Source organism: Cydia fagiglandana, chromosome 18 (genome assembly GCF_963556715.1).
Source record: "Cydia fagiglandana chromosome 18, ilCydFagi1.1, whole genome shotgun sequence".
Classification (NCBI taxonomy): Eukaryota; Metazoa; Arthropoda; class Insecta; order Lepidoptera; family Tortricidae; genus Cydia; species Cydia fagiglandana.
In genome coordinates, this window is record NC_085949.1 from 11,413,370 (window position 1) to 11,437,914 (window position 24,545).

General features: G+C 38.8%; 2 protein-coding genes across 2 annotated transcripts in view; one reads left to right on the forward strand and one right to left on the reverse strand.

The window, feature by feature from the left end:
- The first annotated feature begins 350 nt into the window (after positions 1–350).
- Positions 351–10,898, forward strand: LOC134673142 (probable G-protein coupled receptor Mth-like 4). Its single transcript, XM_063531083.1, has 9 exons — positions 351–511; positions 1,524–1,862; positions 3,092–3,265; positions 5,853–5,968; positions 7,031–7,109; positions 7,404–7,561; positions 8,031–8,169; positions 9,081–9,170; positions 9,536–10,898. The coding sequence occupies exons 2-9, from the start codon at positions 1,582–1,584 to the stop codon at positions 9,747–9,749; spliced, it is 1,251 nt and encodes a 416-aa protein (XP_063387153.1). The 5' UTR covers positions 351–511; positions 1,524–1,581; the 3' UTR covers positions 9,750–10,898.
- The window catches only part of LOC134673178 (RNA helicase aquarius), a 119,887-nt gene continuing 106,232 nt past the window's right edge, over positions 10,891–24,545 (reverse strand). The window contains exons 23-27 of the mRNA XM_063531132.1: positions 22,356–22,527; positions 20,556–20,726; positions 19,873–20,070; positions 12,895–13,071; positions 10,891–12,354 (exon numbers count right to left, since the gene is read on the reverse strand). Of these exons, the coding sequence (XP_063387202.1) occupies positions 12,199–12,354; positions 12,895–13,071; positions 19,873–20,070; positions 20,556–20,726; positions 22,356–22,527 (874 nt within the window). The 3' untranslated portion in view covers positions 10,891–12,198. The remainder of the gene's footprint in view (positions 12,355–12,894; positions 13,072–19,872; positions 20,071–20,555; positions 20,727–22,355; positions 22,528–24,545) is intronic.

A 24,545-nucleotide genomic window follows, 5' to 3' on the forward strand; every position in this document is an offset into this window, starting at 1 on the left:
ATTGACGAGATTGATATCACTATCAAGTATTTCACCTTCGATCTAAGATCAATATGGATTATCTTGTCCGAATGAAATCTTTTTAATTTAATTTATAGGCGCTCTCTTTTCATTCGAGTGAAATATATAGGGTACAATCGGTCATTTTAAACCCTTGGTTAGCAATATTTTACATATTCACTCCCTTAACTACGGGGATGAAAAAGAACGTCTTTACGCGGGCGGAAGCTAGTGATATAATGTGAATCAACCAGGTATTACATACAATTATGGTAATTTACCTATTGGTTCGAGTCACTGGGTAGGTACAAAAAAGAACAGTCAGTCAGTCAGCCGCTGCCTTCCTCTACACGTGCACGTTGGTCGGTCGGGATTATACAAAATAGTTATTAAAGTATAATAAATATTATACCATTATTAAAAGTGATACCTAAGGTATGCAGTGGTATTTACATTTTGGAGCAGATAAAAATATCTCATTATTTCAAATATTCTCGAGGAAGAAAATAAGGTATGTAAACTAATAACAGTTAACCAAAACACGACTGTTCTACTCCTACTGTTATCAAACAATCACCTGGAGGCTTATTCTGATAGTAATAACAGGTAAGGAATTTGATCTGAATTTGTTATGGACGTGATTTGGTGTCAAAAGTGACGACACTGGTTGAAGAACGGTCACTTTTGTTTTGACACTGACAGATCATATCCATAACAAATCCAGATCAATTTCATAACGACCTGTTATTATAATAAGAATACGCCTCGTGTTCTTCTAGCCTCCTTAATTATTTTATGTAGCATCAGGCGTGTCTCACTCCGCGATTTCGTCGCTTTGCTACAGGTAGCTAAAAGTACATCCGTTCGACCCCAATTTTGGGGTTTGCCATAAGCCGCGCGTGGCGCTGTCGCCACCTAGCGGCCATATCTGTCCTGATCGTAACAGACGCGTTTTGTTAGTGAGTCTTCTGTACCTTGTACTATTATTTATTCTGTGGTAGCGTAAACAAACCTACATACCATACCAAAACTATTTACTTACTAGAGTTAGACCATCAAGAAAAGTCTGCAGTTATTTTAATAGCATACGCAGTGCAAGTGTTATTTTTATGTCATAATTTCATACAAATCTGATGTTTCAAATAACACTTGCACTAACGTGTGCTATCAAAATCGTTGCAGACTTTTCTTGGTCTAACTCTATACCTACTTTTGTTATTCATTACACGTAAGATTTTGTGATTAGCAGCCTTAGCTGGCCGATTCGAACTTAAACATTGATAAGAGAAACTATTATTCAAAACAGAAAAACATAGGAATTTGATTTTACTCGCAGTATATCTCGCACGAGTCAATAAAATACATACGTAATTAATGTTACATAAAAACAATAATAGTTTGTATGTTTTGTTTTACAAGGGGGCAAAATTGTTTTTTAACTCCTCGTGCTAATATTGATATCCGAGCAATAGAAAGATTCCGAAATTTAACCACTATAAGTAATCACTTCCATTTGATTTCAGATGAGTATATTATGTTTAATAATAACTAGTCATTAGCCGGTAAGAAAAGTGATAGAAAATGAAGATAATTATTATTAATCTTATGCTAATTGGTGCTTCTTTGGCACTTAACGGCAGCTACTGTTGCTCCGAGAAACATGAAATATGGGTTGATGACAACAACTTGAATCATTGTTTGGACATGAGGACCAACGCCACCATAAAGATCACCCTGAATTGTTTTGATAACTTGACATTTATAGTTTCAAACGAGTCCTTGCCATATAAGCTGAAGCCCGATGGAAACTTAGGTATTCTAATGGGAGAAATGTCAGAACTCACGTCCGTTGCAATTGGCGAGTAAGTATATTTAAGTCTTAAAATAGAAAAATTAAAAATGTAAGTTTTGGAAATCGACGAATAAGCGTAGTTCTCGTGTGGTTACCGTTCTACCGTGCCTGCACTTTCTGCTTTCCCTACGGGGAAAGGAAGGGCATCTAACCCCGTCATACTATTAGTATTTGTGGAATAGACGCAGTTATCCCATGTGCGGACTTATCCTGCCTTAGGTTAACGAGGGGTGTATTAGGTATACAGGGCGTCCCACGGCTATGCCACATGGAGGGAAAGTACCCTAAATATTGTAGATGGAACATTTTACTGAAAGAAGACATTATTTTAATTTAAAAAACAATTTAAACTGCATACATAGATTTTTAAATAATTACATGGTTGAACCGGGAATCGAACCCGCCACACGAGAAAAAAAATCACCCTGTAGCTTTATCATACCGATCGAAAGGCTTGATCATAAGGATTATTTTTTGCTAAATAACATAGTGTCAGAAATAAAAGGAAGCCCATGAATTTTAACATTTGATGTGAAATTTAGCGAAATAATCAAAAGAGTGCGGCTTTGTATTCAACAGAATGAGACTACATTTTGAGCATTTGATAAATTAAATTGATTAATTTTGAATTAAAAATGTTAAAATTCATGGGCTTCCTTTTATTTCCGACACTATGTTATTTAGCAAAAAATTATCCTTATGATCAAGCCTTTCGATCGGTATGATAAAGCTACAGGGTGATTTTTTTTCTCGTGCGGCGGGTTCGATTCCCGGTTCAACCATGTAATTATTTAAAAATCTATGAATGCAGTTTAAATTGGTTTTGAAATTAAAATAATGTCTTCTTTCAGTAAAATGTTCCATCTACAATATTTAGGGTACTTTCCCTCCATGTGGCATAGCCGTGGGACGCCCTGTATATGTCGGCGGCCGCTCGTAAGATCAGGCATATCGTAATGCCCTGTGTAATGTTTTGACGATAGTCACATTAATCCAAGATATGGGTAGGATAGGTTCGTTAGGTTGCTTCAGATGCCCGAAGGGAAAACTGCCCAGAAATAGGAGCCCCGCGTAGCGGGGCTCCGTCGGCTCAGGGAACGATTCAGAGATTTTCACGTTTCACGATATGCCTAGGAATTTCACGATATGCCTGATCTTACGATCGGCCGCCGACATATGTATGACGAAATTCGGGTGTATATGTAAATTCCCCAAATAAATGACTGTCCGCACTTTCAGCTTCTGCATCGGACGTCAGACTAAAGACGGGGAAGAAACCGAGGTGGCGATCATATGCCAGAGTGAGATGGAGGCTGAAATAGTGAGCGAGGAGGTGCTGGGGTACTGTATGGCGGTGTCGAGTGTCTTCCTCGCACTCACGGCCCTCGTGTATATGGCGTTCCCAGACCTCAGGTAACCACTGAATGTGATTGTTCCATTAAACTGTGTCAGAATAGTACATTTCGATGCTAGTGCGGAAGGTATGTCATTACTTCACGAGTACCGAGATATCTTGCCACGAGCCGCAGGCGAGTGGCAAGACTCGGGACGAGTGAAGAATGACATTTCCGCACGTGTATCGAACGACGTTTTTTAATACAGTTGCGAAAAAATAAGAAAATCATTGTTAATCGTACACTAAACAAAAGTGGTAACAGTGACAGCTCGGTTAGACGTCGTCTTTAAGTATATTATAGGTATCTATGGGCGTTTGGCAGCTATTCCGTTCCATTCAGTCAACTTATTAAGAACGGAATTTTCAATATTGAATATTAAAAAATAAACGTGTTATAATGATGAAGAGGTAAGTAATTAAATATGAAATATGTAATATTTTTCGTATTCTTACATTAACGGTAGGTTTTTATGCTGATTACGACGTTTAAAGGAAACTAATATTAACACTCATCAATAAGTAGTCGTGAATTGGAACAAGTATAAATTAAAAAAAAAAATGGAAAAGTAAAAAGCACTAGTTCGAGATAACCAACTTTCCGCACGCTAAACAGCTACGTAAAGTAGCACTTTTTGAGCAACTGTATTAAAAAAATATTTTTAATACAGTTGCTCAAAAAGTGCTACTTTACGTAGCTGTTTAGCGTGCGGAAAGTTGGTTATCTCGAACTAGTGCTTTTTACTTTTCCAATTTTTTTAAATTTATACTTGTTCCAATTCACGACTACTTATTGATGAGTGTTAATATTAGTTTCCTTTAAATGTCGTAATCAGCATAAAAACCTACCGTTCATGTAAGAATACGAAAAATATTACATATTTCATATTTAATTACTTACCTCTTCATCATTATAACACGTTTGTTTTTTAATATTCAATATTGAAAATTCCGTTCTTAATAAGTTGACTGAATGGAACGGAATAGCTGCCAAACGCCCATAGATATAATATACTTAAAGACGACGTTTAACCGAGCTGTCACTGTTACCACTTTTGTTTAGTGTACGATTAACAATGTTTTTCTTATTTTTTCGCAACTGTATTAAAAAACGTCGTTCGATACACGTGCGGGAATGTCATTCTTCACTCGTCCCGAGTCTTGCCGATATCTCGGTACTCGTGAAGTAATGACATACCTTCCGCACTAGCATCGAAATGTACTATTACAGTACATATGGTCCTATTTTCCCGCACCGCACTAGTGCGTAAAATAGCACTTTTCGTGCGATGTCAAAAGTTTAAAGTACAAGTGCGAAAAGGTAATTTGCAACTCGTGTCGATTTAAAACACTCCCTTCGGTCGTGTTTTAATTTATCGCCACTCGTTTCGAATTTCCTCTTTTCCGCACTTGTATCGTAAATAACTATTTTGATCGATGCCCACTTTATTGCGTGTATTGCAACCGACAAAATACAAATTACAATTTTACCACTTTATAAAATAAAAAACATAAAGCGTTACCTGTGTACGCACAGCTGCAAAAGCGCATACTGTATCCATTTGGCATAAGTAAATTTCATTAATAAAGTGGATATGCACTGTTGCAGTTCGCTGTAAATACACTTGAAAATTTAGTTTATCTACTCGTCGACTATAATTCTTGAATTAAGATTTCATATACCAAACTTCAATTGGGTATTTTTAATGTGTGGGCTCCCAACTCAACTATAATATTCATTACGATACAGTTTAGTCAACTATAATGAAATTGACCAATCACAGCTCTCCGCGATCGAGAGGACGAAACAAAACCATAGCTCAAATTAATTATTTATTTTAGGTTGTATAGTAGAAACAATTGGTTCATAAGTCAGAAACGAGCATGTGACACCCTTAAAATAGCAACATCCATAGACTACGAAAACCACTTAGTGTTGCTTGTTAGTCTCCATAGGCTACGGTGGCCAAAACCGAGAAAACAACTGTCTAAAAATTGAATTTAGCGCGGAGCAAGTACCAGGGCCTCATGAGTTACGAGAAGGTGTCGTTGACCAACGCGCCGGGCGCGGCGGCGGGGGCGCGTACCAGTATTAAGGTATCGCGGCTGCTCGCGTATCTTAGCTGTGAATACTTTTGGTTTGATTTGTTTGTATGATTCTACTAGTTTAAAGTATTATTTTTTTTGGCTCGTAGATAAAGTATTGTATACAATAGTGATATAATCAAGCTTTTCAATCTCGTACCTAACTTAGGCAACTCAGCAAGCTTCGTTGCCTAAACACGGTACTCGACTGAAAAGCTCTCTATTATATCACGATTGTATAAAATACTATTTGTTTCTCTCTCGGTGCAATTTCATGAAACCCTATAACATTAAGGTGATTACCTAACAATACCTACGACGCTTAAGGGCGCAGTCATATTAGACTGTTAAGTTGGTATCTCATAGAAATCGTAACCGCGATGCTTTTAAATTTTTTGTGAATGTTTAAAAACACATTGTGAGGGTTTAGTTAGAAACACGAGAGATGACATGATAATCGTTTATTTAAATACATTTGCGTTATTAATGAGATCATAAGGGACATAATGATTGTTGTTTCAGAGATCTACAAGGGAAGAGTATCACATGTTTATGTAGCACGCAAGCTATCGCCAACGCATTATTTTGTGTTATGAAAGTTATGATGTACTCTCACATGACATGGTGTGCAGTTCGAGGTATGAAACACAATCAATAATAAATCGGTCATTATCAATTAATTCAATGCCTAGGACCTAGAAATGTATTCCGAATAATAATTTGCATACTTTAAATAAGTCGCGGTAAGGTCACGGGAGTCCGCTGGATGCGGGTGGCGCAAGACCGGTCATTCTGGCACTCTTTGGGGGAGGCCTATGTCGGCTATGTCCAGCAATGGACGTCCTCTGGCTGATATGATGATGATGATGACTTTAAATAAAAGAGAAATAAGGATAGTGAATCAGGTCGGAGTTTGGGGATTCCCTGAGTAATTAGAAAGCTGGATCGAAAAAACCATGAGTCAACCGATGTAAGCTTCACTGGTGAAAGTACGCTACGACAAATACCTAACTTTAAAAACTAACTCCCTTATTCATAAACGCGCAATAAGCCTCAGTTTGCTAATAAGTACTCGTTTGTCTTCATCTATCATTTTGACTTATGTATTTGTAAGAAAGGGATAAAATGTAATTTGACTAAATCAGGCCCGTAAAGTTTTATGAATAAGGGGGTAGGTCTTTAAAAAAAAAACTTGTGCCTACTTAAGTATATTTGTAGCTTTTGTGTTCACAAAGCCTTAATACTATTAAAGAAAGAAGTAAGATGGCGGAGCGGGTACTAAGCTCTAAGGAACTAACGAAAATAACAACATACGCGATCAAGGGCGGACATCAGTACATAGTAACATTATACATGATCAAATAATGTAGGTTAAAGTCAGGTCGCTCAGTGACAGATCCAGGTGGTTTTGTTTTTGGTTGGTTAATCCTCAGACTAATGGGTTAATCAATAAATGTTATAACTTCCCGAAAATGTACAAATTATTTCTTTACTTTTATTTAAGTAGCTAAAGATACAGAGTATAGATATTTTTTTATTTGCGAAAAAATAATTAGAATTTGACCATGTAACCCCGCTCCTGATTATAAAGCTGGATCCGCCCTTGAGCGACAGTTTGACTAAATAATGTTCAGATTTCTAGACTATCACCAATGTAACGTAATAAAATTTAAATACGTAATTATAACCATTATTTCCAGGTTTCCTGGCCTATTACTTCAACATCTCTACGTTCTTCTGGATGAATGCAATAGCTGTACAAATTCTTATGAATATAAAGTAAGATTCAATAATACAACATTTTTACTATTGAGGTATATCTCAGGACTGGCCTTACGGGCAATAAGAATGGGGCATGAATAGAGCCAGTACAGAGGTGTGACACCGCTACAACGCGATTGGTTGATGAGTTCGCATCACGCGCGCGATCGGCTGGATTTCGTGAGTGACACCGCTGAACTAGTATCATTTTTAGTGCCGGTAAAACCCGTCCTGAGATATACGTCAATGATTTTTACCAATTTATATGTTATTGTTTACTTTGAAATTCAAAGCCATTAATGCTGTTTTCAGGCATTCGTTGAGTAATGAAAGTTGGCGAAAGTTTATGTGGTACGCCTTGTACGCGTGGGGAGCACCAGCCGTCCTCACCGCCATACTGATGATGGTTAACTATCTCCCCGGGACCCACGTGCGGCCTGGAATAGGCTACAACCAATGTTGGTTTCCTGGTAAGTTGAAGCACAAACATAAATCTTTCACTATAAAGACGGCTTCACAATTTTTTTAATGATTTTTAAACGAGGACAAATTACATGATATACTACATACACACCCAACCTATCCTAATATCTGAGTAATAGTTTCCTCGAGTCTACAGGATCCCATCATCCAATTGATGATAATTAGGAACAGCCGTGAAATTATAATTAAAAAAAAAAAACAAACCTGTCTAGCCGTTTTGAAGAAATCGAGTACATGTCCCGATAATGTCGTGTAGGTACAGTCGCCATCTGATATATCGGAGCGCCCGAGGTACTCAAAAATATCTGAACACGCACTCTAACGCCTTGACAATAGGGGCGTTTTCAGACATTTGTGATCACCTCAGCCGCTCCGATATATCTGATGGCGACTGTACCTAGACTGATACCACTTCGCCTTATTTCAATGTCTCATATCTACTTCTTACCTTTCCAGACATGAAACGCATATGGCTTTACATGTACAGCGTGCTTGCAACGCTAATGGCGGCGAACGTGGCGATCTTCGTCTACGCTTCGGTCTTCTTGTGGAAGCACACGTTTTCCTCCTCCCACCTGCAGGCGCTGAGATATAAGTGAGTACCAACCATCCTACTAAAACTAGGACGCCGTACGCCTGCCGCCCGCACCTTCCCCGCCGCCCTTAGTCGTCCTACCCCGTACGGGGGTACCGCGCAGGCGAGGGCTCATTTAAGCGGTCGGTCTATAGCAGAGAGTTGCAAGACTTGAGTGGCAGGGCAGGGCACATTGCTCGGAGAACTGATGGCCGTTGGGGCAGAAAGGTTCTTGTGTGGCGACCACGAACCGGAAGACGCCGTCAGAAGGCTCCCTACAAGATGGGCCGATCTGGTCAAAATGTTGCACGTTGAGGGAGGCCTTTGTCCAGCAGAGAACGTTCTTTCAGCTGATGATAGATTGTGTGAGATCTCAGGATCTATCAGTAGGTATTAATATATACCTATTCATATTCCTGATCCTATTCATTTTCAGAGATAACATTTTTTCATGCTGGCTCAATGCAATAGATATACATCTTTCTGATTGTGACTAAACAAATATGAAAGTCACAACAATATATGATAGTTGGTGAATCCATTTGATGAACTGCTTCATTGGGAGCACAAAGTACCTACCTATTACAAACCATTATAATATTTGTCTCATTTTATATTATCTCATGTAACATAGGTACTTAAGTTATGATCAGGTACCTAAACATTTAATTCAGGTACCTAAAAATAAAACACTTGTACAGTTGTAGTGCATATTTAATTGTTTTGCATCGTATTTTCTCAGAAACGTTCGTATTTGTCATACTAGTTCAGTCAATCTCAGTACTTTTAGTACCGAGACAGACTGAAATAGGAAGACACGTTCGTACGTTTCCGTGAAAATACGATGGAAAATAATTAAATATGCACTACAACTGTAATGGTCTGGGCTGTCTCCTGCCTTTTATCTAAGTCGATGGTGAAAATGATTTCAGGTCGTGGATGATGTTCCGACTGTTTATAATCATGGGTTTGCCGTGGATATTCGAAATGGTCACCTCTTTGACACCTGCTCACACGTTTTGGTAAGTCTAAACTTTAATAACGAATAGTTTGTGCTTGACAAATGCTTTTAATACATTTAATTTTCCACCCTTAACACAAAGAAAATGATATGAATATTTGAACCACACCACCCTATCGTTTGATGCTTGTAATATTTGTTGAGTATATCATTGTTACAACAATTTCTACATGAAGAACGCATTACTCAAAGTACGTCAACAACACACCACAAAACACACGCACAAAAGTACAAGTGTAAGTCAGGTGGCATATATACGTGATTTTTGATGATAAGTAGAATTTGGTCAACATGGAATCGATACTTTACGGTTGAAATCTGAATATTGCTTATCCTGCCGCTAATAATAATAATCAAATATTCCAGGGTTATACTGGACATCATAAACTGTCTGCAAGGCCTCATAGTATTTCTAATACTAGTGGTGTTCCGTCGGCGAGTGATCAAGGCGCTATACAAGAGAAACGCTCTATTTTGCTTGAGCGGTGTGGCCGAGAGCTACCTGAAAGGGGCCGACGATGAGGAGGATATAGTCACACCGACTGTAGGTGTGCCCATGGAGGAAACTGGAGCTACATGACCCCTAGGATCCTGACCAAATTTGTAGTCATATTTTTGCATTTGTCTTAAGAACGTTTTTTTTCTGCTTACAATTGAGGTTTGAACCTGCGATTTTAAACCACGACACATATAACTATAAAATACGTTACCTAAGAAAAGTTTTCGTTGTACCACTCGTACCAATGAGGTTAAATCGCGCGGTTATGAGATAGACGCAAAGTTGAACGCATGTGATCACGGAATGTAGGGAAAATGACAATGCGCTTACAGATTATCTGATTTAAAATGGCTGTGCGGCAAACGTTTGACGATGCGTCGCATAAAACAACCGCGCGCTTCAATCCTACACATTATAAATGGTTCCAACTGTCGGGAGCTCAAAAGTCTATAGTTTGTGGTTTATCTTGAGTTGTGGGATTTGACATGCGTTATGTTTTGCGCGTTTAGCGCGCGTAGCGGAACCGCGTCACTGAATTTACAAAATATAAATTTAAGAACGCCAAAATTCGTATACTTATGTATTCATATTTGCTACTTTGCTGATGATATAACAACATATGTTTCGGAAGCCTCTTTACAGCTTTACCGAACACTCATCTTGTAAATAGCTTCAATACAGGATGTTTGGTACATCGTTTGCCAAATTAAAACGGCAGATAACTTGAGTCATTTGCTATCTTCTCATGCCTAGAAAAAAAAATTGGCCATGGTTTTTTTACTACTACGCAAGTAAAAATTAGAAATTTACGAAAAACTGTCCTATGACAGTTCGAAAACGTTCAGTTATGAAATTTTTTTTCACTTCTATAAGTGAAAAATTTTTTTGCACCAAATTAAAAAAATCTAGGCCTGAGAAGATAGAAAATGACTCAACCTATCTGCCGTTTTAATTTGGCAAACGATGTACCACACACCCTGTATAATAATTGTACCGTAGGTACTGTAATGAGTTAATAGTAAATTATGTGACACATGGTCTCGTGTACCGTGTACCTCAGTATTTTTTATAAATATAAATGTAAAAATATAAATTTGATAAAGTTGAGTAAGTGTTACGGATTCAGTTTTTTTCTGTAGCTGTAACTTTAAACTTGTATCAAAGAAAGAAGCAGCTAAATATTTGTGATAACTCCTCATGTGTTATAAATAAAACCTATTAAAAAAATTACGATGTTTATTTACTTAATCTTAAATTACAAGATACATTTCACTCAGATACAAATATGAAATTCACTGAATTAACAGTACTTACAATACAGCAACATTTTAGTAACCATGCAACAGTTACTTTAGAAAACGGAATGGTCTATGCCTCAGGGTACAATATGATTGGACGCTCCAATGGTGGCGACCAGCGTAAGGCCGTTCAGTTATTATATTTGGTACTAAATGTGTCGATATTTGGAGTGGATTTGCCTGGTATAATTGAACTATTGTGAGGCCAAATGCAACGTGCCGATAGAGCAATAAGATTAAAATGAGAATGCTGCAACACGCATCTTTAGAGACCGCGAGTGCAAGTGAGACGGCTAGCTTAGTTTTAGTATTGATTTATGACATTATGACTTTGTAAGCCAATGATATTATATAACTATACACAGATTATACTAATACATAAGGAAGGAGCACAATAGTAGATTGTTAACTAAAGATCGGTATTCCTAGGATAGCGGTGCCGTCATATAGCGGCCGACTCCATACTAAATAATACGGCTAAATATGGATGTCGTAGTATTTGTATGGAGACGGCCGCTAAGTATATGACGGCACCGCTATCCTAGGAAACTAGAGCATAAGGGATGAAAGGCACTCACTTTTACCGAGGTAGTTTGCCGCTCGAACGCAGTGAGAGCGCCAATAGTCCGAGGCTGATGCCTTTCACCCGAGTTAAACACTACTTTTAATTTCGAATACGAGGAAAGTATTTTGTTACCTATGAATGAATTTCGCATACCATTAATCATTATTACACATAAATTGAACATAAGCTTGTCTCTTTCTCTTTCGGTGTGCGGGGATTCGTTAGAACGTGCGTCGTGCAGTGTTCACATTTATAGCTTGCACCAACGCAACTGTACAATTTGTACAAACGCTTCAATTTTGGAACGGCTATAACCTGTGTATAGGGATGGTTCCTGTGCTTAAAATAAATTATTTCAAACTGTGCACGAAATAAAGCCCCAGATAATTATACTCGTAAGAAAAACATAGAAAGCAGCTAGTTTTAAACTCAATTTGTATTTAATAAATCGGATTGAAATATAATAAGTAGGTGAGTTTACCGTGACGTCACTACATTCGTTTTCATATAATTTCTATATTAGCAAATCGTTTTGACAGTTGTAAAAAAGAAGCTGATTTGACTAGTAGGAAAGTAGCCTATAATATCATTGTTTGCAAGCACGTTGATTTTGGCCCCACAATAGGTACCTCGCCTTTCGTGGGTGTAGTCTCCGCTCATGTCAGGTCTAGTTGGGCTCGGGTTCATCGACCTCGTTGACGATCTGCGTGGGCTGGAAGTCGTCGTCGTCGTCTGCGCCGGGGTGCGTCGGCACGAAGTGTCGCGGCTCGCGCGACTTGGCCGCGCGCGCCGTGCCTGGCGCCGACCAGCTCTGCTGTGACTGCTGAATATTGTAATCATATTTAAATAAGACATTTTAAAGAAAGATTTATATAAGACATTTTACATAAATAAGACAAGACGTGATACATCGCGTACAAGGAAGGAACACTTAACAACGCGTACTTTGCGGTCATAGATTTTACATACTAGCACAGAAATAAAAAATTGAACAAGGTTATAACTATACAACCGTGGAGTGATACTATTTAGACTATTATTATAGTATTCAAAGTCGATGGGTAGGGTGACAGGTGTCATCTCCATATAATTTATAACCTGAAAACGCCAAATATGTCAAATTTTAGAATTTGAATACATACTATATGTATAAAGTAAAAAATAACCGCCGATTTCAATGGCTCCTCTACACGATGGGCCAACGCCGGCCACTCCAAGGGACGCATTTATGCGTTAGAGGGAGCAAGTGATATTGCTATTTCATTCTACCGCATGGCTGCGATCCTTGGAGTGGCCGGAGTTGGCCCATCTTCTTCGTCCATTCTTCGTTATTGGTCCGATTGGTAGATGAATGAGTAGGTACCTCTTGTCGCTGGTGGTCCCGCACTCGCTCTAGGTACATGTCGTACACGAACCGCGCCATGTGCGGCATGTCGCGTGCGACAAGCGACAGCTCCTGCGGCACGGCCGCGCCCGCCGCGCGCTGCGCCGGGTAGCGCTCGCCCGGGACTAGCACTAACTCCAGTGGTCGCGCCACCAACTGCAATCACAATACCACATAATAAATAATTTAAAAAGGTTATGGCTAGCAGACAAAACTTAATTTAAAGGATGTGCGCGGTATTGTAGGTTTTATACAGGTTGTATATATGTAATATGTATTATAGAAAATATATATATATGTATTTAGTTGTGTACATATGTATTTAATTGTGTATATATATGTGTATATTTATAAGTAACTAAGAAACTTTTCGTTTTTATTATCATTATAATTTTCTTTTCTTGTTCTTTTATTTACACTGTTGGTACTGTACGGATGCCTACCGTCTCCAATTCTCCCTCAATTGCTCAAAGGTTAACTGGAAGAGATCCCTTAAAGGGATAAGTTCGCCTTTGTACTAATGACCAATGTTATTTTTCCTGTTTTGTTTTGATTTTTGTACAATAAAGTGTTTTACTACTACTACTAAATAATAGTACTAGGTAAGACTCACTCTCTAACAAAGCGGGACTGTTACGATCAGGACAGATATGCCTGCAGAGTTAGCTTGATCGGACTCTAGACATTTTATCGGCGTCGCGGTAACCGGTGACGCGTGATATCAATTGAGGTTAGTCAGCAACGGGCCTAGACCTATACCTCGTTTTTTTTAGCATTAGAAATATGGTAAACAATCTTGATGTGTCTTTTAATTGAAAAACACATTTTAAAAATAAGTTACTGTTACTGGTAAGTTATGATTCAAGGTCACAACTAGTTTGGCTATCATGCTACACGCAAGTAATCTAACATGGACAAAACGATGATGGAAGCTTATATGACTTTGCGAATTCCTTTGGCGAGAACCTGAGTACAGTCACCTGCAATAATATGTTACACAACGAAGGCCGCAAAAATATCTGACACGATCTTATTTGTAGAGTCATAAGAGCGTGTCACATATTTTTGCGGCCTTCGAAGAGTAACATATTATTACAGGTGACTGTACATATTTGAAACAAATAAATTACGATGTTATACTCTCTCTCTTAGGTATCTTAGGCTCACTTGCACCATCCCACTAACCCGGGGTTAAGCGGTTTAAGCGTCAACCCAGTGTCAAATTGTACTGGTAACCATGGTAACTCCTGGTTTAACCGGTTAACCCCGGATTAGTAGAATGGTGCAAGTGGGCCTTAAGCGCCACTTGCACAATCCCACTAACCCAGGGTTAACCAGTTAAACCGTTAACCTAGTGGTAAATTGTATTGGTAACCATGGTAACTCACGGGCTTAAACGGTTAACCCCGGGTTAATGAACGGTGCAAGTGGCCCTAAGTGACCACTCGTGGAGCTTATAATTTTGCAATAAGGTTTACCAATCGCTGACAGAAGGATATAAAAACCGACTAAGAACATGTCGAGTTGGTTTGTGAAGGGTTCTGTAGCCCCTAATAGGGATATTTCCTCTACTTAAAATAAATTATTTCACACCGTGCACGGAATAAAGCACCAGATAATAATTAGAAAAACATAGACAGCAGTTATTTTTAAGCACTATTTCTATTTAATAAATCGGATTGAAATATAAAAAGTAGGTGAGTTGACTGTGACGTCACTACATTCGTTTTCATATAAATTCCATATCAGCAAATTGTTTTGACCGTTCTAAAAAAGAAGCTGATTTGACTAGTAGGAATGTAGCCTATACAAACCAAACTCCGGAAACAAAAATATACCTATAGATATTAGTTATAAAAAAACCGCTACTTTAAATGCTATTGATATTCAGGGCTCATGAAAGTGAAAAAAAAAACAATGTAATAGAGTCCTTAAAATCAGAGCCCGTAATAGAGAATTCCGCTAGCCAATTTGTAGCACTCAAAGGAACTAAATTAATTAGTAGAGATACACCAAATATCCGGTTACTATAGTGACATTCTATCCGGCCGGATACCGGATAGTAACATTCTTGATTTCGGAGTCATAATCGTACTTGTTTATTATTTTAAAACAATTTAATCATTCCACTGACTTGCACGCGCACTCATTTCGATCCTAGAAATAAGTCCGCGCGAACGTTTACTAGGAAACAGGTCAAACCTGCAGAATGCGCACCTGAAAAACCGAAATGTAGGTATAGTTCCGCCGGCCGAATATCCGGCGGCCGGATACCGTAAATTCGGCCAGTATCCAGGCCGAATATCCGGTATCCGGTATCCGGCCAAACAACTATCCGTTGCATCTCTATTAATTAGTCTTCAGGTACAAAATTATTAACTATCGATAGCTGGTACGTTGAAGACAAAAATAACCACATCAGATACATATTTACTGGCCGACCAATGCGCTTAAAGTGTTTATGCTAGGTTATACGTGGAAATGCCTACCACAAACTGGCCATCTGGCATTTAAACAACTTCGATTTGAAAATATTATGATTTTATTTAATCGTATGGCAAACATAATTTAAAAAAATAGAGACAAATATAATCAGATGTCTACACTAAGACCATTCAGTCACTTTATGGCTTCGTCGCTCAGGGAAAATATTGAAAAAAATATAAAATATAATATAACTATATATTAATATTAAAATATTATGATATCACATTGCATCTAAATGCCACTTTAGTGCCATTATTTATAAACTTCCTAGAAGCCTTATACAGTAAAATACTTATATGTAAAATGTATTTGTTGGTCCTCATATGTCAACACCCCTTGTCCTTATCTTATATGTTACTTTGACATGTATGTTTCTCTTCTTCCTCGCGTTATCCCGGCATTTTGCCACGGCTCATGGGAGCCTGGGGTCCGCTCGACAACTAATGTATGTTTGTTAAAAAAAGAAAAATAAAACTAATAGAGGTTATGCGTTTACGACCACGGATGCGTACCGCTGTTTTCCGTTTTTTGCCGGGAATTTGGTAAAAGGCCTAGATCCATTGATAGGAGGCATTGGAGCTTTCCATGAAATTGTCTACCGTTAGTCTCGTACAAACGCGAATTTTCTGAAGATTTGCAGCTATAAGAGTTTCCTTTTCTGTGACAAATGGTCAAAAATATGCACAGAAAAAAAACGCCTGCTTTCAATGCCTAAAAAAAATCGCAACACAGGAAATCAAATGCGTTTGTACGGGACAGCCCGTGGAATGCTCCTACGACGCTTTTCTGAGAAGCTTGCACTACCTTACGTGATCCACCGCTGCTTGCTTCGTGCATTTCCACGGGTATAACAATGCTACTTGAGAACAGGGATGTTGCGAATATCCGCATCCGCAACCACGGAACATCCGCATTATTTTCAACATCCGCATCTGCATCCGCATCCGCATAAAATCGATGCAGAGCATCCGCATGATGCGGATGTCGACCAAGTCGGTAACAGAAACGTATTAGCGGCGGCGCCGGCGGCGTAAGTGCTAGGCAATTTATATATAACGAAATCGTCTAGATCCCGAAAAGTCGGCCAAGTTACTGTTTATTAAATAAAACGCACCTATAGAGATGGGCGCCGGCGGGTAAATACCGGGAAAATACCCAAAACTACCCAATCTACCCGATATTTACCCGTATCTACCCAAATTGTTGGGTATTTAAAATTTGTTCGTATAATTGAAGAAATTCATTATATAACTAAGATATATCAATATTATTATCATATAAATATGAAAATAAGTTAAAATAAAGTATGCAAATCACAATCTCACAACTTTTTTGTACACAATAAAAAAAATTTTCGACGAGTGCATTTTGTTCACTGATTTGTGGTGTAGGAATATTAATTTAATTAAGCTATTTTATATCGTAGTATTTACATTCTTTGTTAATTTGTGTATAACTATTTTATCTACATACATATATTATATACACATATATATATATATATATATATTTCGTTAATTTTTATTTTATTTTATACCTATATATTTTTTTAGTTGTTGTCATATTTTGGTTTTGATATTTCTACATTTTATTTTATTTATTGTTTAATACAGTAATTTTTTCGTTAGATATATGGCCAAATTTGATTTACTGAAACCAGTTTGGATTAAATATTGTGTGTATCTAGATTGTTTGATCTCATCCAGATCCCGAAAATGAGGATTCGAGAGCCAAATTAATCCACCACTTTACCGAAAACTTGCCAGAAATCAGCACTGACGAAATCGAGATGGCCCTCAGACAGCTTAAAAATGGAAGAGCCCCAGGCGAGGACGGCGTTACAACTGAGCTTCTGAAAGCGGGAGGCAAACCTGCACTAAAGGAGCTCCAGAACATCTTTAACGCCGTTCTCTTCGATCTCCAGAGGTGTGGAGTAGGAGTGTTGTCGTGCTGTTCTTTAAAAAGGGAAATAAGGCTCTATTGAAGAACTACCGGCCCATTTCGCTCCTAAGCCACATCTACAAACTGTTTTCGAGGGTCATAACGAACCGCCTAGCACGAAGACTCGGCGAATTTCAGCCACCGGAGCAGGCCGGATTTCGAGGAGAATACGGCACCATAGACCACATCTTCACAGTGCGGCAGATTATACAGAAGACTGAAGAGTATAACCGGCCCCTGTGCTTAGCATTTGTGGACTATGAGAAAGATTTGACTCCTTTGAAGTCTGGGCTGTTCTGGATTCCCTGCAGCGATGCCAAGTCGACTGGCATCCTGGCATAATATATCCAAGTGTTGAGATGTCTGTACAACGCAGCTACCATAGCCGTCCAAGTCCAAAACCAGCAGACTAAGCCTATCCCCATGCATCGTGGTGTGAGAGAAGGGGATGTGATTTCCCCCAAATTGTTCACAAATGCATTGGAGGATATGTTTAAAACGCTCGACTGGAAGGAACATGGTATTAACATTAATGGCGAATACATCTCACACTTGCGATTTGCGGACGACATCGTCTTCATAGCTGAGACGTTGCAGGATTTAGAGCATATGCTGACCGGTCTAGCTGATTCTTCTCAACGCATAGGTCTCCGGATGAATTTGGACAACATGAAAGTTATGTTCAACGAATGTGTTGCTCCGGAACCTATTACACTACAAGGGGCTGTTCTCGAGGTTGTTCAGGAATACGTCTACCTCGGGCAAATACTGCAGTTAGGAAGGAACAACTACGAGAAAGAGTCGAATAGAAGGATACAGTTGGTCTGGGCAGCATATGGGAAGCTGCGTCTAGTCTTCACGTCGTCAATCCCACAGAGTCTGAAGACAAAAGTCTTCAATCAGTGCGTCCTACTCGTGATGGCATACGGAGCCGAAACGTGGACACTCACGGTAGGACCGGTCCATAAATTCAAAGTCACTCAGCGAGCTATGGAAAGGGCTATGCTCGGGAGTCTCTCTGAGGGATCGTATTCGAAATGAAGTCATCCGTCAGAGAACTAAAGTCGTCGACATAGTCCACCGGATTAGCAAGCTGAAGTGGCAGTGGGCCGGACATATTAGCCGTAGAACCGATAACCGTTGGGGTAGACGAGTTCTCGAATGGAGACCGCGCATCGGCAAACGTAGAGTAGGACGCCCTCAGTCTTCGCAAGGCGGCTGGCAAGAGCTGGATCAAAGTTGCCGCAAATCGTGCTCCATTGAGCCACATTGCGTGCAACACACACGCATTGCGTGGGACGTAGGCCTCTCCTATTGCACGCCTATTGCACGCCATTGCATGCAATAGGAGAGGCCTACGTCCAACAGTGGACGAGAGTAGGCTGATGATGATGATGAGATTGTTTGAAAACACAATATGACCCAGTAGGTGGCACTGCTATCGGTATATATATAGCCAATAGTGTTTTTAAACAATCCAGGTACCGGTTGAAATATACTTACACAAAATTTCATCCAAATCGGTTTCAGTAAATAAAATTAGGTGATAAACCGACAGCAGCGCCACCTACCGGGTCCAATAGAGTTTTCAAACAATCCAGGTACCGGTTGAAATATATACTCAAAATTTCATCCAAATCGGTTTCAGTAAATAAAATTAGGTGATAAACCGACAGCAGCGCCACCTACCGGGTCCAATAGAGTTTTCAAACAATCCAGGTACCGGTTGAAATATATACTTAAAATTTCATCCAAATCGGTTTCAGTAAATAAAATTAGGTGATATACCGACAGCAGCGCCACCTACCGGGTCCAATAGTTTTTTTAAACAATCCAGATACCCGTTGAAATATATATATACATATATATAATAGTCATATACACAAAATTTCACCCTAATCGGTTTCAGTAAATCGAATTTGGCTATATACCTATAGCAGCGCCACCTACCGGGTTTAATTGTTTTTCCCAACCCTTTAGGAACCCATTGAAATATACACACAAAATCTCATCCTAATCGTTCCAGCCGTTTAGGAGGAGTAGAGTGACAAACACACGTATTGTAGAACGTATGTATTAAGATATTAAACATTTGTCAATTTTTTTAGTCAATACATATATTATACGTTTTATAGAACTACATGAGTATCAAAAAAACTGTTATTTACATTATCTCAATTCAATTTATTACTCCGTTTCCAACTTTTATTTATACCCACTTATTTGGGTAGAAAAGGTAAATACCGGGTAGATTGGGTAAATACCCGATAAATACCCGATATCTACCCCGGGTATTTACCCGCCGCCCATCTCTACGCACCTATATTCATGCTCAAATACTAAACGTTTCGTTTATTTTTTAAATAAAAAATGCTAAAAATTTAAATATTTGACGGTTTTTTAAGTACCAAATTTTGACATCCGCATCCGCGGATGTGAGGCTTTAAATATCCGCATCCGCATCCGCGGATATCAAGAAATCTGCATCCGCAACATCCCTGCTCGAGAACGATGTCACTCGGTACTGACCTGGTTAAAGGTGGGTTGCAGCTCGAAGCAGTTCCTGAACAGGTTGGCGCGCGCGAAGATGTACAGCCCCAGTCGGGCGCGCGACGCGGCCACGATGAGACGCCGCAGGTCGCGCACGTGGCCCACGGCCTTCGTGCGCACCAGCGACACCAGCGCTATGTCGTTCTGCTGTCCCTGGTACTTGTCCACCGTCGTCACCTGACACAACAAATCATATGTGACGTTCCACGGCAAAAGGTAGGAGTACTACCTTATGGCGGCTGGCGCTTACGTCGCATAGCACCGCAATAATATTGGACCGACGTTAATAAAGCGTAAGCGCCAACCGCCATAAAGTACCTTTACCCGTGGGACGTCACATATAACATTTAAAAAAAATCGGACAAATGCGAGTCGGACTCGCCCACCGAGGGTTCCGTACTTTTTAGTATTTGTTGTTAAAAGCGGCAACAGAAATACATCGTCTATCAAAATTTCCACTGTCAGCTATCAGGTTCATCAGATGCAGCCTGGTGACAGGAAGACAGACGGACAGTGGAGTTTAGTAATAGGGTTCCGTTTTTACCCTTTGGGTACGGCACCCTAAAAAGGAACCTAAAGGAACCCTAGGAAGGAAAGGAAAGGAAAGGAAGGACATAATGAAACAATCTGCAATCGGCAATCTGACAACCGACAAATGTTACCTTATGAGGTCGACCGATGAGGGGGTTATCGGCGCAGCGCTTGTCGATGACGTCCCGAATGAGGTGCTTCTGGCCGTTGTACGTGGTCAGGATGGATATCCTCTCCGCTGGCCAGCCGATGATCCGCATGTACATGAATACTGCCACGACGTACTCTGCCTCGGCCAAATTCTGAAAATAAGATTGATAATTACATTAGTGCCCGGAAAGAAAGGCATTATTAAGAGTATAATAATCCTATGAACATTGATTATTGTATTCTGTGTTTTGACTTTTTAAATATGGAAAGATAATTTAATATTACCTTCCCATATTTAATAATTATTAATTACGGGAGCTTTCCGTTTTACTTTCTTCTCCTTTTCAATAAGCCATAAATTGTATGTGTACATGTTGATCTTACGCAATGTAGTAATCAGTTTTTATTTATTAGGGAGTGCTCCCGGTACTGGTTTTCTATACAAATACAGTACCGGAACCGGGAATTCCCGGTTCTCGCCATACAAACTCAGTACCGGGAGCATTCCCTATTATTTATGAACAAAATGTGGATTTTTTCAGAATATTGTTTGAGGTTAAGAATATTCTGCTCTTTTGAAAACAAGTACATGTATACTTACATACTTGTATAGATATAAAATATGTGATTCATGTTAAGGCTTATCAGGAACAGATGCCACGTGTTAGACAGATGGAATATCATATTTTCATATCAATGACCTTGATCCACGGATATATTTATGTTATAATAGCCTAAGTATTTTTTAATTGTTTTAGAAGATTACCATGTGGTCTATATCTATCTATTTTGGTTGTATCTAATTACACTGACGATTTGAAACTAAGGCAACTAATTTTAGACGTGAAAATAGTAAGTATAAACCAACATTAATAACAACAGTGTTTATAGTCGATGTTTAAATAATTGTTACACAATGTTGTATAACTGTTGAGTGGCACATTTATGTTTAAATTGTTTTAAGGAGACAATTTTCAGTTAACAGAGCAATATCGTGACAGGGTCGCCATGCAAAGCGTAATTGCATGCAACACGACTTTCACTTTACTGGCACGAGACGTCTATCCTGAGGTATAATTGTATAACTGAGTCGCTTAACATCAAACTCGGCTAAAACCATCTGTCTGAATATGCTATTTTGGGTATTAACCGTTTGAACGCCGCGCGTATTATGCGCGCCGCGTAGTCGTGAACCTTGCTGGAATGCACGAAGGTTTATATTGGGATGTAGCCGCGCGCGTTAGTTGACGTCTTTGGCGGTCAAAATGCTAAGAAAAGGTAATAGGGTAGATATTTGCTGAGAGGGTCGAATGGATTTACCCGAGTTTGAAGTTAAGCGACACAACTATTGTAGACAGCCTGCGTGTTATGCTGGTACTCGGACGTGGCTCAGGACTAAGTACACAAGATAATTTGAAGTAGAAAGTTACTGTCATGATAAATTATGTAGCTACAGTTCATTTATTGCCATCTTTCGATAGAAGATTAACACTGTTTGAACGCCATTTGACTTTGATCCTTATTCTTTCACTGATATGTGTTAACTTGTTAAATATTAATATTAACGCCATCTACTCGAGCATAGGCGGAAGTTAACACATATCAGTGAAAGAATAATGATCAATGTCAAATGGCATTCTAACAGTTTTATCTTAGTTTAGTTTTAGTTTTATTTAGTAGTTTTAGTGTCGAAAGATGGCAGTAAATTTACAGTAGCTACATATTTAATTTACTTTGACAATCCGCCTCTATAGACTTTATTCTCTTTGCTAAGTACAAACCTGGTAGAAGTACGGACTGGGCTCAGTCTCGCCAGCCCCATTGAAGTCCTCCACGTTGACCAGCTGGAAGTCGTATCGGAGCCCGGCGTTGGCTGCGCGGTACTCAGGCAGTCGGGTCACGTGGCCCAAGTCACCCAGCGCGCGGTACCGCCAACGGTAAAGGTTGCAAATGCTGTATGGAAAGAAATTAATTGTTATAACAGGATCAACATATACTTCTAGGAGTTGTAGGTACTCAGAATCTGTAACTGTCGGCTTTGACATTTGAAAAGCCAGTCTTTATTGAAAACTCAATTAAACTTTCAGGGCCGTCTAGCTCCTTGGGTATGAATGACACACAAAAACCAGTAAGCTTGAAAGTTGTAAACAAATATGACACTGGAGGCATTTGTTGAGTGACATAAAAATGGCATTAAATAAATAAGAAACAATATTCTACACTTTTTGATCTGTTTAACACTCTGCTTCAACATTAAACAGAAAACTCCAAAGTTAAGAAATTTAGTTATCTCATATGAAACTAATAGTTCCCAATACTGCATTTCCTAATTTAATGTTGAGACTTTTATTGGAAAAACCCGTCCCCAGTGTAGTTTCTGCCTGCACCAACATTGTAAGCGTTGCTTTCACTAATCCTGTTCATAACTTTCGGGTACAGTAAAATAACAAACTGATACCCAATTTATGACATAACTATGGGCCATGTGCGACGCGTGTATTGGTGACGTTGCGCGACTTTTCCTGTTTTCGTGTGCGACAGTTATAACCGTCAGCTTCGTGGTTGGTTACGTTAAGGAACCAGACAATACCGGTAAATACTTATAGGAACGAGGAAAACTTGGGGACTGTTCCGTTTACTACCGAAGTTACGGTAAATTGTAATGAATTAAATTTATTCAATGAAATAGTATCTGCGAAATGAGATGCGACGCATCCACAACTTTATTGCAAAACTTTGTTACATGTATGAACATATAAATAATATACCTACAGATGATATAACGTAATATGTTAGCGTAAAACAATAGTAGTTTATAGACATATAGCCGGTTATTTTCAAGCTGTCAAAAAATTAGTCAATTTGAATAGCTCGGTTATATTTCGTATTTTACGATATAGTAAAACACACATAAACACACTTCTGGAAGTGATGACGTCTACAATGATTCACTAAATACGTAAGATTTCATCTTTCGTAATATACACTAAGATGATTCAGCTCAGACTATTACACTAGGTCATTCTCGCAGATATCATTCGTGCGTTAAGATTCATTTAACAAGTTTGCTTCACAGCGCTACTGAGTAATAACTAGATCAATGATCAAAGAGCCACGGACCGGATGAAATTACATCCCTGTGGTGTGGTTGTATTTGATTCCATATAAAAAGTTTAAAGTGAAGATTTAGGAGAACTTATAGCAAAATGTCATTGAACGACAACTTATATAAAATGCCCGATTTTAAGCTTTCGTTGCGTACAGGAAAAATATGGTTTCTTGTAGAGTTGTGGGTCTACCTTAGAGTTCGCCGTTAGCCTAAATGCGCTTAGCCTTTTCAAGATACCTATAGGTATGAGAAATTGTGATAGATGTCGCAGTGACCCGGGTGGTTTAGAGGTTATAGCGTCAGCCGCGACTTCTGCAGCATGTTCAATTTCCTGCCCTGGGTACTTAGGCCTTAGTCACTTTTTCTTTCGTATAACACATCATTTTAAACTTGACAAGAACCGCTTTATTATGAAGTGAAAACAGTGAGGTATTTAAAAATGACCGCAAGTTTGTGACTCATTGTCAAATTAAAATAAGTAAGTGGGCTATGTCGAAACAAAAATTAACAGAAATAGCATCATGAGTAATAACTCCAGACACTTTTCACAATGCACTGCATTATAAGAGTGGTTTACTCTTACAATGAGCTTACTGTGTGTTTAGTAACAAAGGTAACGACTGTGTTGTATCAGACGGTTATAATAACCTTGCTGTAAAATATAATATTAATCTTTGGGTCTCATTTATAAGCATATGCTTTACAAGTTAAACGATTTTTAAATTTACACATATGTATTATATTTCAAAAATCATAGGTTATCTGCCAGCATTACAAATTTGTTATAAATCAGTGTGAATTGATCACTTATTCGCAAAATTTAAATAATTTATTTGAACCACGATCTATTACTTATAATGTT